The sequence below is a fragment of the Heptranchias perlo genome, chromosome 7 (assembly GCF_035084215.1).
Source record: "Heptranchias perlo isolate sHepPer1 chromosome 7, sHepPer1.hap1, whole genome shotgun sequence".
NCBI classification, from domain to species: Eukaryota; Metazoa; Chordata; class Chondrichthyes; order Hexanchiformes; family Hexanchidae; genus Heptranchias; species Heptranchias perlo.
In genome coordinates, this window is record NC_090331.1 from 31,974,157 (window position 1) to 31,987,637 (window position 13,481).

At 44.5% G+C, this 13,481-nt stretch overlaps 1 protein-coding gene across 6 annotated transcripts in view; it reads left to right on the forward strand.

The window, feature by feature from the left end:
* The window catches only part of LOC137323595 (nck-associated protein 5-like), a 555,766-nt gene that overhangs the window by 175,687 nt on the left and 366,598 nt on the right, over positions 1 to 13,481 (forward strand). For all 6 annotated transcript variants that reach the window (XM_067987260.1, XM_067987261.1, XM_067987262.1 and 3 more), the window contains one exon: positions 12,772 to 12,835. In XM_067987260.1, coding sequence (XP_067843361.1) covers positions 12,772 to 12,835 — 64 coding nt within the window. The remainder of the gene's footprint in view (positions 1 to 12,771; positions 12,836 to 13,481) is intronic.

Sequence of the window (13,481 nt, forward strand, 5' to 3'; positions counted from 1 at the left end):
TACCCTGCACAACCCCTCAGACCAACACCTGCCAGATGGGTGGTGCGTGGACACCCTCGGAGGACGAACAGCATGACCAGCCCCAGCAGCCTCGCAGTCCACGCCGTCCGCCGCAGAGACATGGAGCCCCCCAACACGGGGTTGTTGCACGCCCACTTGCACAGCAGGAGGGAGGGCTACCGCAGAGAGAGACGCATCGCAGAGGGCACTACCCTCGCCACAGGGTCCACAGACCGAGGCGCAGCTCCCCGGACCTCTCCGAGCAGCAGTGCACACGGAGGCGCAGATTCGCTCGACATGTAGTCGTGGAGATCTGCAGGCTCTTTCATGCCGAGCGGCTCCTGGCTGGCCCCAGCACCAACTGCTTACCTGTCGCTGTCAAAGTCACCACTGCCCTCCACAACTTCTCCTCCGCATCCTTCCAGGGTGCAGCCGGCTACACCTCGGATGTCTCTCAGTCGTCTGCGCGGAAGAGCCCTGCAAATACACCTGCGCCTACTCTGCAGTAACACGATGGGTGGCATCAGTGGTGGGTCCTCATAGTGATACCCAGGAGCGGAAATTATTGGACACAATGGACAGGATTCGCGGAGACATGGCAGTGGTGGTGTCAATGTAATGTGTGCTGTTTGTTGCTCTGAAATTCAATATAGGTAACACCCAGGACAAACCCTCAGACACCCTTGTGCACCCACTTCATGCTCACGACACGTTTGCCTTACGCTGCCTACTGCACATATGTGATGCATGCCCTGTGGCTGCAGCACAGGTGGTGGCAGGTTGAGTGAGGCTGGCCGTGAGGGAGATGCACGAGAGGGTGAGTATGGGATGGAGCAATGAGATTGTATGTGGATTGGGTTGCGTGTTAGTGGCAGGATGAGTACTGGCGAGGTGAGTAGGTGGAGGTAAGATGAGGATGGGGTTTGAGTGGGTATGAAGGGTGATGTGACAGAGTAGTGTTGGCGGTGCCGAAGGTGATGTGGGGTGGGGGCAGTGTTGTGGCAGACGGAGTGTAGGGGAAAGACTTCCTGTTCTCACTGTGGCTGACCTACTGCAGTCATTGCAGCGCCTCCTGCACTGTATGCAGGTGGGCGATATGTTGGTGGCGCAGGTGACCCCCTCTGCCACCTCGAGCCAGGCCTTGGTGGCAGAGGCAGGCCGCTTCCTCCCGCCCGCCGGGGGGAAGATCTGTGTCCTCCCCCTCCTCCTCACCCCATCTGATGATACCTGGGGTGAGGCATCATTAAACTGGGAGCAGCCTTCCCCCTGGGCTGCTCCATGCTGCAATTTGTTCCATTGGTTGCAGCATCTGTCAGTGGAGGACTGCCCCTTTAAGTAGAGAGCCTCCAGCTGACAGATCGTACTGCGCATGCGCAGCCCGCCCGACGCGCAGACCAGCAGCGTGGACCCCGGAGGAGCAGGTAATTGATTCCTATTAGTGTGTTGCCTGCTACGATCGCGCGGGCAACCCACTAATTTCACCGAGCGTGTTGACCACGCTCCCGAAACCCAACCCGCCGGAAACCCGCAGGCCTGGTAACATCGAGCCCCATATACCTGCCTTTGGCCCATATCCTTTAATACCTTTGGTTGCCAAAAAGCTATCTATCACAGATTTAAATTTAGCAATTGAGCTAGTATCAATTGCCGTTTGCGGAAGAGAGTTCCAAACTTCTACAACCCTTTGTGTGTAGAAATGTTTTCTAATCTCGCTCCTGAAAGATCTGGCTCTAATTTTTAGACTGTGCCTCCTACTCCTAAAATCCCTAACCAGCGGAAATAGTTTCTCTCTATCCACCCTATCCGTTCCCCTTAATATCTTATAAACTTCGATCAGATCACCCCTTAACCTTCGAAACTCTAGAGAATACAACCCCAATTTGTGTAATCTCTCCTCGCAACTTAACCCTTGAAGTCTGGGTATCATTCGAGTAAACCTACGCTGCACTCCCTCCAAGGCCAATATGTCCTTCCGAAGGTGCGGTGCCCAGAACTGCTCACAGTACTCCAGGTGCGGTCTAACTAGGGTTTTGTATAGCTAATTAACCAGCTTTTACAGTATTTCTGATTAAAGTTGAAGGACAGTAAACATATTAATAGTGATTAATATCTTTTAGAATTAAAGTAACGGCCCATAATACACAGTTCGATGCAGTAGATTGATAATGTTGCACCTGTGGACAAAACTCTATTAGAAGTTTTTGCTACATTTTAATTAATAATGGCTGACTATCTACTATACTGGGGAATTAAAGCTCGTAAGATCACTCATAAAGATTGCTATCCTAATTTCTCAGTACGTAATGCAAAGTTAACTATTCCACTCAAATACATCAATGATTTACAGTCGAGCTCACCAAGAGTTACAATAATGGTGGAGTTTATTACCATTTCATCAGAGTTTCTATTACTGTTCAAGCCACTATCTTATCTTTTTGGTTCTTCACAACTTGTGAAAAACTAAAAGATGGCTGTGCTATCCATCTTAATGTCATTTTGAGAAGAACAATTGATTTGAATCCAAAAGTTCAATGTGAGTATGTCATCAATTCTGCTTCACAGGAAAATGAGTAAAATATTTCATGAGAAGAGACACTAGATAGCACAGTGGTTTTCAGTACTAACCTTTCATCTCTGGATCCAAACCTATCTGAAGCTGATGAGAGAAACATCCTCTCTGTCAGCATTGACTGTAAAGTGAAGCGAGTTTGAGCTATTTTAACTTAATCCAGTTCCTAGGCATTCCATCAACACAAAATTGCCTCTAATTTGCTACTTAGTGGCAGTTAAACTGTCAGTATCACTTTGAAAGACCACATGGATGATCACTTGATGTTGCCAATGGAAATTTCACAGTAATGGATTGTGGGGTGTGCTGATCCAAGATTAGATTTAAGATGCATTTTGAGCTGGATTTTTGTATTGGCTGAAAATAGTGGGGTTACCATCAATGATATCAGAAGCCAACTCAGCTCTTGCTCGACTTTGTAATGTTCCGCTCTTGATGGTAACAGGCAAATTTAAAGATGCTAATGTGCAACTGGCAGCCATTCTTTTTGATTGCTCTATCAGCAACAACAGTGACAATGTGCTCCTGAGGAGTAAGCGTGGGCCAGTTTTATCTTTCAATAAAACTGGCGTAAGAATTTGTATTGAAACAGACAGCCAGTATGCTTCTTCACAGTGGACAGAACTCCAGCCGTGTTTTACAGTATATGTACCGTATAAAATTTGTAACACTTTGGCAAAGATATAATTAAGCTATACCTGGTCTTATCCTTGCTGTCAGGATGAATTCTCTCTTTTAGGCCAGCCAGCTCCTTTCCCCAGTCCTCGGTGCTAGTTCCCTGCTACAATTAATCAACATGGGGTGAAAATACAGCCTAGCACTAGCTCCACTTTTACTGTCCATCCAAACTAGATGGCACAAAAGCATTAGCATTAACATCATTTCCTGATTACTGTCAGTTTGATGATCCATTCCACTGTTGGCATAAAATAAAAGTAGCTTTACCCAACATGTAATTGTACTGTATCTAATCTTAGGGTGATCGATAATGATTCAGAAAATATTCCAATCCCCCTGCACTGACATCACTTGCCTTGATAAGTGCAAATTCCTCTTCTCCCCAAGATAAAAGTGAAAATGGAAAACAAAGTCTCACAATATAGTGCAAGGCAAACTTTTTATTTCATGTGGGTAATACATGTAATTTATGACATGGTATTTAATTGATGGTATTGTACATATCAGCACATATTAATCAATTCAAAATATAGGGATAATGCACGAAAAAGATAATGGGCCAGAATTTGCTGTGAGCGGCGAACAAACGGCATTAGCCATTCGTTAGTCTTGCACTTGCCTATAGACTTTCTGAGATTTTGCATGGCAAATTGCTGTCAACGTGACGGCCAAACAGGATATCTTCGGGGCATCTGGGTCCTGTTTGAACGGGGCAAGAAACTGAGTATCTCCTTAACCAATCAGATTGAAGAATTGTTAATGAGCAGCGCAGTCTGAACCAGGAAGTGTAAGTAGAATAGGGAATTCAAGGTCAAATCAGGTACAGTAAGCGAAATAAAGAGAGGGAAGGACAGATGGATTAAGAGAGAAAGATAAAAGAGACTGAAGGAAAAATAACTTTCTCATTTAAATTTTTAAAAAAATGTCCAACAATAATTTAAAGCTGAAGGAATGAGACTCCACACTTGTAAAAGTTAATTTTCAGTGTCAGAGAGGTTGTTTGGTCAGAAATTACGCTGTTAAAAAGGGTGCTTGCATTGGAATAGACAAGCCCTAACTTTTTTTGGCGAGTTTAGTCCTTATCTATGTGGTAAGTACAGGAACATCACGCTGTTTAATACATTTAAATGGTGAGTCAGAGGGTGAGATGCCGCTTTGTCACAGCTTTTGGAGGAGGATTGCATCTCGGACAGCAACATCCAGATATCTGCGTTTAACTGCACATTTGTAGTTGCCGGAAGTTACTGTCCGATTTGCACATAAATAACGGTGAACGATGTTAGTCTCTGTTATTTTTACAGCAAAATTCACCCCAGTAGTTTTAGTTATGAAATGATACCACAGAACAATTGTTGCCCATAACCACAAGAGGGAAACAAATCAATAAGATCAGTTTACCAACCAGCTTCACATCTCATTTTTTTGTTAGTCTTTATTTGCCAAAAATGTTTGCTCTTTGAAAAAAATTATGTTATATTGCAGTGAATGTCTATGCAATTATAGATATTAGCAAATTTCCTGTATTATTTCTCATTGTGAGTCAGATGTGCTGTTACAAAATTGTGAGTGTGTGCGTTGGGGGGAATAATGTGTAGAAGTGGGCAAAAGGTTCACTTATAAAAAAAATTCAAGTAAAAATTTAGAAGAGATCCCCTCCGAGATAGTGAAGTAAGCTCTTTTTAAAATTGGTTCCTGGAAAATAAGGAGATTAATAAGGACTGATTTTAACTGCCTCAGTCCAGCAGAAATCAGGTGGAAGTGGAGTTAAAACGGATGTGCTGGATTTACTGCCAATTTTCCTGAGCCTTCTGCTGGGTGGCTGAAGACCCCGCCTGAGTTTGGTGGGTTTATCATGAATTCATGCAAGTTGGGGTCCTATGATGTACATAGGATTTTGAGGGCATTTTAACAGCCTACTCGGCACAGCATCTGCCGTGGACACTCCACTCAAGTGCTAAAACTATTTTTGTGGGGCCAGGAGGAATGGTAGAGCTCCTCTGGTCTCCACAAGAGTAATGTGGGTCGCTGCCATCCAGACTCTTCCCCCATCCTCTCCCCCCCATCCTCTCCATGATTGCAACTCCCTCCCCCCCGGACCTACATTTTTCCCACTGGGTCAGGGTGCGAGGCATACTGAGGATCAGCAAGTCATTTTATGCCAGGCTGTATGACGTGATGCCCACAGACAGCACCGGCCTCCCAGTCCTTCCTGTCCTCTATCACGGAGGTCTTAGAAGACTGCAAGCAGATGAGCCTGGATCAGCCACTGACTTTGGACGAGCTTACAATGGCCGTTCGGTCATTCGCGAAGAGTAGAACTGCCGGAAGCAACGGCTTACCGGTTGAGTTGTACTCTGCCCTGCGGGATTGGATAGGCCCAGACCTGCTGGAAGTGTATGGGGGTATGCTTCTGGCAGGCAGCATGTCAGAGTCCGTGAGGAAAGGCATGATCACCCTAATCTAAAAGCGGAAGGGGGGAGAGGGAAGAAATCAAAAATTGGCGACCCGTTTCCTTGCTAAATGTCAACTTCAAGATTCTGTCTAAGGCCCTCGCCAACAGGCTCAAGCCTGTTCTGGAGTGGGTGATCCACCTGGATCAGACCTGTACTGTACCCTGTAGGAAGATCTCTGGTACCCTTGTACTGCTGAGGGATATGATCGCCTACATGCAGGCCAGGGGGGTGAACACCTGCCTCATCAGCCTGGACCAGGAGGCGGCCTTCGACAGAATGTCCCACATGTACATAATGGATGTGCTCTCCAAAATGGGTTTTGGGGAGGGAATCCCCGATCGGATCCGACTGCTCTACGCGGACATCCATCGCGCAGTCCTAATTAACGGGTGGGAGTCGGAGAGCTTTCCGATCAGATCTGGAGTCAGGCAGGGCTGTCCTTTTTCCGCGATCTTGTTTGTATGTTGTATTGAGCCGTTTGCCGCGTCCATCAGGAAGGATGCAGGTATCGAGGGTGACGATCCCAGGCAGCGGAGGCTTTCAGGTTAAGGCTTCACTGTACATAGACGACGTCACTGTCTTCTGCTCTGATCAGCAGTCGGACGACAGACTGATGGGCACTTGCTACCGTTTCGGTCTGGCCTTGGGGGCTAGAGTGAACTGAAGTAAGAGCGAGGCCATGTTTTTTGGCATGTGGGAGACCAGATCCCTTGTCCCCTTCACCATCAGGTCCGACTACCTGAAGGTGCTGGGGATCTGGTTAGGGGGGCCTCAGGCCTGCATAAGCAAGGAGGAGCGGATCACCAAGGCCAAACAGAAGCTTGGTATGTGGGTGGGAGGATCCCTCTCCATAACTGGTAGGAACCTGGTGATAAGGTCTGAGGTACTCACGGTGTTGCTCTATGTGGCCGGGGTCTGGCCCATTCCCCACAACTCCGCCGTCACAGTCATCCGAGCTGTCTCCCACTTTGGAGGTTCAAGGTAGAACATGTCCGCAGGGCCACCATGTACAAGACCCCAGACAACGCCGCTCTGATCCTGATGGCCATCTTTGTGTGTGGCTGTCTTAGGATGTGTGTAGACCCCCAGTACGCAAACACCAAGTGTCACTGCGTGCTGTGTTTCTACCTGTCCAACGCACTGAAAAGGTTGGGTCTAGTGGCGCAGGATGTCCCATCTAGCTGGACTGTCCCCCCCCCCAACTGTCCCAGGTGGAGAAGTTCCTGAGGAGGAAACCTTTCGACCACAAGGCCATCAGACAGTGGTGGACACAAAACGTTCTGAGAGTCTTGCAAGGAAAAGAGGGAGTGGATTCGATCGGGCATTTCCCCGACCAGACAGTCGATGCCATTTGGCAGAATGTCTCGTCCCCAGAACTGACCAACGGGCACCAGGATGTAGCCTGGATGGTGGTGAGAAAGGCCCTACCGGTGCGGTCCTTCCAATACACACGGAATCTCAGTGCCACCGTGAGCTGCCCTCGAGGCTGCGGCGGAGAGGAGACCATCATCCTCCCCCTGATGGACTGCCCCTTCGCACAGAGGGTGTGGAGAGAGATGCGTTGGTATATGTCCTGGTTCATCCCCAACAGTTTGGTAACACAGGATGCTGTGATCTATGGGCTGTTCCTCGGGACGCACACCTGCGGCTGCGGAAGACCATCAGCTCGGTGAAGGAGGCCCTTTGGTCTGCCCGAAACCTGCTGGTCTTCCAGCTGAAGGAGCAGACCACGACTGAGTGTTGCCAACTGGACACTCCAAGGTCCAGAAGTACGTGCTGCAGGACGCAATGAAGCGAGGTGCGACCTACGCAAAGGCTCAATGGGGAAAGGCCACCATTTAAGGCCACCCCACCTTGATTGTAGAGAATATATTAGAAGATACGTACTGTGTTTTAAAATTGTAATAATGAGATCATAGTGCTTACAATCTGCACTGTATTGCTTTGAACTTCCTGCTGGAATTTGTGTCCTTTTACTTGAACTGTGTGTATTTTTAAAATTTTATGAAATAAAGTGTATTTTGAAATTTTAAAAAAAGGACAGCGTTCGGGCCACACAATATTGCACTGACCTGGAGCCCATGAGATGCATCAGGCAGCCCATTCGAGGCATGCAGCTCACCGCATACATGCTATTACTCCTGGAGAAGGACCGGGTCTTCTGCCGCAGCTCTCGGGCGGCCACCCAGACATTAAAATCCACCTTTTACCCACTGCAAGTAGATAAATAAATCTCTGCATGTAATATTGGGGGGAAAACTATTTCTTTTTACTGACCATCTGTTTAGGGTATGGGCTTTTATTGTAAACACCAGGAAATATGTAAAACTGAAATAAAGATTAAACTAATTTGCACCTTTTCTTTTTTATCAAATATATTTGCAACCATGCTTAGTGTTACAAAAATGTTTTACTTAAGATATATGTTTGTCATAACTTTTTATTCAGAACTTCCCTCCAAATGTGAATAATATCACAATCTTTCTACATGTTGCTGCATTTGTGATATGAGTATACACAAGTAAAAGACAGGTAGCTATTGTAACCATTTAGAATACGTTACAATCTTTCCCAATTGTCGGTTTCCCCCTCAATGCTTACTTTACTTGATAAGGAGTATTTCCAGGAGGTCTGCGAGCATATGGAGTGCAACATTTTACTTCAGAATTCATGCTTTAACTTGTTTCGATGTTTTACACTAAAAATTACTGTAACTGCCTCTAATGACGACTTCCCTTGAGTATGTACAGTAATTTGCCATTCTCACATTGAGTGCAAATAATGGGTCTTACAAAAAGCAAATTTCAGCATGCTCTGCACATGGCCATTCTTGCTGTCAAACAGAAAAAAAAATCCAGAAGTTGTATGCACAGGTGCTAACTGGCAGCTGTAGGCTGCTTCCCTGATAAGTCTCTCCTGCTGACACTGATGCACCTGAAAACTTGCATGAACTTGAAGTTTAGGCTTCTCACATAGACACAGGCCTCCAATAGAAAACATTGTTAAAGGCATTTCTAGCACAGAAAATGCTATTGTATAGGTAAATGTAATAATTTTCATGCAAAGTTTGGAATTTTTAACTGTTACAAACTTTCAATCCAGCTTGGTGGAGAAGTCAAGATGAAGTCTGAAAAGATTTTGAAAAAATGTTTTGAGTCGTTTATTTGCCTCTTTATTGATAGAAGTTGCTGATTTACAGAGGCACAGAAATTATTGCACAAAAGGAGGGAATTCAGCAATCGTGTCTATCTCAGTGCTACTTCCTTAACTGGAGCTTTCTTGCCCTTTTTCCATATCCTTTTATATTCCTTTTCAAATACTTATCCAGTTCCCTCTCAAATAATATAGTTTCTGCCTCAATTGCCACTTGTGACAAAGTAGTCCATGTTCTAATAACTCTCAAAAGCATTCTTTCTTTTCTCTTTGTTCTTCTAGTGATAATCCTCTTGTTACCAATTCCCCAGCTAGTGGAAACAATTACTATTTAGTTGATACCTTTTGGAACTTTGTGATTGGCAGTTTCATAACTCGGCAGCCAGAAGCAATAATGCAGCCACTAACCTGTAAATTCTGCATGGTCCCTTTAAATATCGCCAGTGGGGGGTCCTCCAGGCACTCTAAGACATGTTCAGATGGTCGGGGTTAAGACTGTGTGTTGAGTTGAGCATTAAGTCCTAAAATGCTGTCTATCACTTTAAATCAGCGTTGCACACTGATTGAAGCCATTTTCTCCCTACTTCACATGATTCCAGCATTCGTTATCTGCGCCTGCGCTAACTCCTATACCAAGGTGGCGTCTGGCTCACGTCATGCTGGAAACGTGCGTGCGCATCCAAGATGCCATCTTGGATGTCAGAGAGGCCGTGTAGCGCTGAAGCAACTGGCGCTACACGGTCCAATTTAGCGCCCGCAGTGTTACTTGTTTAAAGTAGCCATGATGTGGAGATGCCAGAGATGGACTGGGGTGGACAAATGTAAGGAGTCGTACAACACCAGGTTATAGCCCAACAGCTTTATTTGAAATCACAAGCTTTCGGAGCTTTCCTCCTTCGTCAGGTGAGTGCAGGGTTCCATAAAGGCACAGCATATGTAGTCAGAGAACAATGCCTGGTGATTACAGATAATCTTTCCAACTGCCCGTTATCACACCTCGGCAGAAAGATAATCACAGCAATCATTTTGCGTTGTGTGTCTCAAAGGAAGCTTCTGTCGCGACACTACAGACTTCCTACAAAAACTCAGCACCCACAGACCAGTTGAACCAGGAACACTTCTCACTACGATGGACGTCTCGGCACTCTACACCAGTATCCCCCACGATGACTGCATCGCTGCAACAGCATCAGTACTCAACACCAACAACAGCCAATCTCCAGACGCCATCCTACAACTCATCCGCTTCATCCTGGATCACAATGTCTTCACCTTTGATAACCAGTTCTTTACCCAAACACACGGAACAGCCATGGGGACCAAATTCGCACCCCAATACGCCAACATTTTCATTCACAAGTTTGAGCACGACTTCTTCACTGTATGAGGTAGACAACGTTGGCCGAGTCTCTGCAAGACATGCCAGATCATCGACACAGATACCACCATCACACGAGAGGACACCACCCACCAGGTACATGGTTCATACTCCTGTGACTCGGCCAACGTTGTCTGCCTCATACGTTGCAGGAAAGGATACCCCGGAGCATGGTACATCGGCGAGACCATGCAGACACTGCGACAACGGATGAACGGACACCGCACAACAATCGCCAGACAGGAGGGTTCCCTCCCAGTCGGGGAACACTTCAGCAGTCGAGGACATTCAGCCTCTGATCTTCGGGTAAGCGTTCTCCAAGGCGGCCTTCGAGACACACGACAATGCAAAATCGTTGAGCAGAAATTGATAGCCAAGTTCCGCACCCATGAGGACGGCCTCAACCGGGATCTTGGGTTCATGTCACGCTACATGTAACCCCACCAGCGAAAAAAAAGTTATCTGTTTTTAATACAACTGATCATTCTCTCTCTCTCTGCCTTTCGGGTGTCTCTCTCTCTTTATCTCTCTCTCTCTCTCTCTCTCTGTCTTTGTGTTCTGACCACTTGTGTATTCAGTAGTCTTGGCTGTAATGTTCCCCTGTCTGAACACCATCCACTCCTTTGATTGCTGTGATTATCTTTCTGCCGAGGTGTGATAACGGGCAGTTGGAAAGATTATCTGTAATCACCAGGCATTGTTCTCTGACTATATATGCTGTGCCTTTATGGAACCCTGCACTCATCTGATGAAGGAGGAAAGCTCCGAAAGCTTGTGATTTCAAATAAAGCTGTTGGACTATAACCTGGTGTTGTACGACTCCTTACATTTGTTTAAAGTAGATAGTGTGCTAATACTGTATTTGCTTACAGTATAAGAACAATATGTGCTTTAACCAAGAAACTTCCAACTCGAGCATTGGGGAAGTGCTCATGGCCACCCACCTATGGGGGTATTTGGGCCCCTATTTCTACGTTCCTGACCATTTAGTTCTTTAAAGTGCTGATTACAAGTTTGCTATGGGAAAGCAGCAAGGGTGGATCAGATATTGGGAAGGGAGAGAAGGTACAGGTGATTGGGCTGGCAGGGGGAATAGGGAGTAGTGAGATGTAAAAGACACCAGGGATAGGCAGTAAGAGGCGCAAAGGGGACAGGCAAGCAGAGAAGAATAAAAGAAATAGGGAAGGCCATGTGTATAAATGGGGTTTCCAACAAATTTCTGCCAAAGGTCATGGTGGCGGAGTAGGAGAAACCACATGGAAATTCCCAGTGCTGATTTTTATCGGCCTCAGGCAGGTGACACTGTGGAGAATAGCATCTCCTATATTGAAGATACAAAAACTGGGAAGACTCAATCAGATGTAAATAAAATAGATAAGTTTAAGCATGACAAATAGGTGTGATAGGAAAAGTGTGACAGGAAACTGTTTCAGAAAGTAATTGTTACATTTGCAGAGTATGTGCTATCATAGAAGACTTTTGATATACTATAGAATATGATAGTACAGAATTAATTTTAAGAATCCACAATTTCAGTTATTAATCGGCTTATGGGTCTGAAGAGATGGTAATAACTGATTAGCTGCTATTGTATCCCATCAGTGGGCCAGCAGTAGGTCCAGTAATGTATGGGACTTCAAATAATGAGAATATCCTTCAGAGAATGGATGCTCATTTCATTAGTCTAACCTGGATTTAGACCAGTCCTAGAGTTGAGGGGAGAGTGATTAATCATATTGTTCCAGCTAATGTTTTTACCCTGCCACCTATTTTATTTGAACTCCTTAAAAACAGATCTATTGTTGTGCCCAACTTGATTTTTGGCAACTTGGAAGAAGAGACCGCAAGCCAGCAAAGTTATAGTAGATTCATTATCGGAAGAAATGATACTATTCTATCGAAAGACTATTTGGCATTATTTTATAATTGCATCGTGCTTGCCACAACTGAATTGCACCTGCTTTCTGCCACTGAGCCACCACCAGTAAATCTGGGTACATGACTAAAGTATCAAGTCAGATGAAAAAAAGCATTATGTATAGAAGTTGACTTAATTTTGATTCATGTAAAATTTGCAATATTACTTTTGAATTGCTCTTGATTTTTTTTAAAGCATTGTTTTTGTATACAGTATTTTATGAAACTGTTTTAAAATAATTCAGAACTTTATATCATTAGACACAATTGTATGTGTCATTTATTTAATGATAAAACATGCCATAAGTTTAAAAAATATATATATACTTTGGTACCTGTAGCACTGTGATAAACAAATTATTTGAATAATGCAACTCAGTCCACTGTAGAAAAGTGTGCAACACAGATAAGTCAGGAACTGGAACCAGATCAAGAGCTACTACATCCAAGGGTACAACTAAAAATAAAGATTGCTTGCTAGAAATCTAACCTTTTAACTGGGGATTTTTAATGTTATATTACTGTAGTGACAAACAGGAAATGTTGCAAAGGCTTTGGTGTGGAGCAGCTGCAGCACCAAAGAAATATGATCATCTATTCACATTCTTTTGTTTTCTTTGTAGAGAGAAATTGGCAGTGGCCCGGTTACAACAGGAAGTTGCAAGAAGTGAAAGTGAAGGAACAATGGTATAGTATAAATGTGTCTTACTGACTTTGCATTCACCAGTTTTTTTTGTTCTTTTTTACTGATGCATTTAATTTTAGTCCTAACGGCTTGTAACAAGAGTAGAATATAAACTACCATTACAGTATATGTTACCCTGATCAGCCAGCTGTGATTTTACATTTAAATTATTTAAAATAACTATTGTCCTTTACAGGGAATTTTGAGGCCAAAGCTATTAGGTTGGAAACTGTTACAGTGAAATCAATAACTATAATCTCAGAGCATTGACCATAGTATTTACAGATTGCAAGACAGACATTTGGTATGCTTATTATCAGCACAGTTTGAAAACAGAAAAAAAATAATGCAAGTACAAAGACCACAGGGCACATGTATTTCAGGGTGGAACTGAAGTAGTAAGTGCCTGATGTTTATACTGCAGTGTTGCAGCCATTGAGAACCATAGTTTACAGTGGCTCAGTCTTAAGTATTTTCAATTATTTCAATTATTTGCAAAAACTTGAATGCTCTAAATTGCACAGATCATGTGCAGTAAAGTGTTTATCTGTTAGACTAATGAATCTGCTAAGTCTGAGGATACACTGTTTTATAAGGACAGGAGCATTATAGCTAGTGATGTACAATTCTGTTGTGAGAGTGAAGCTG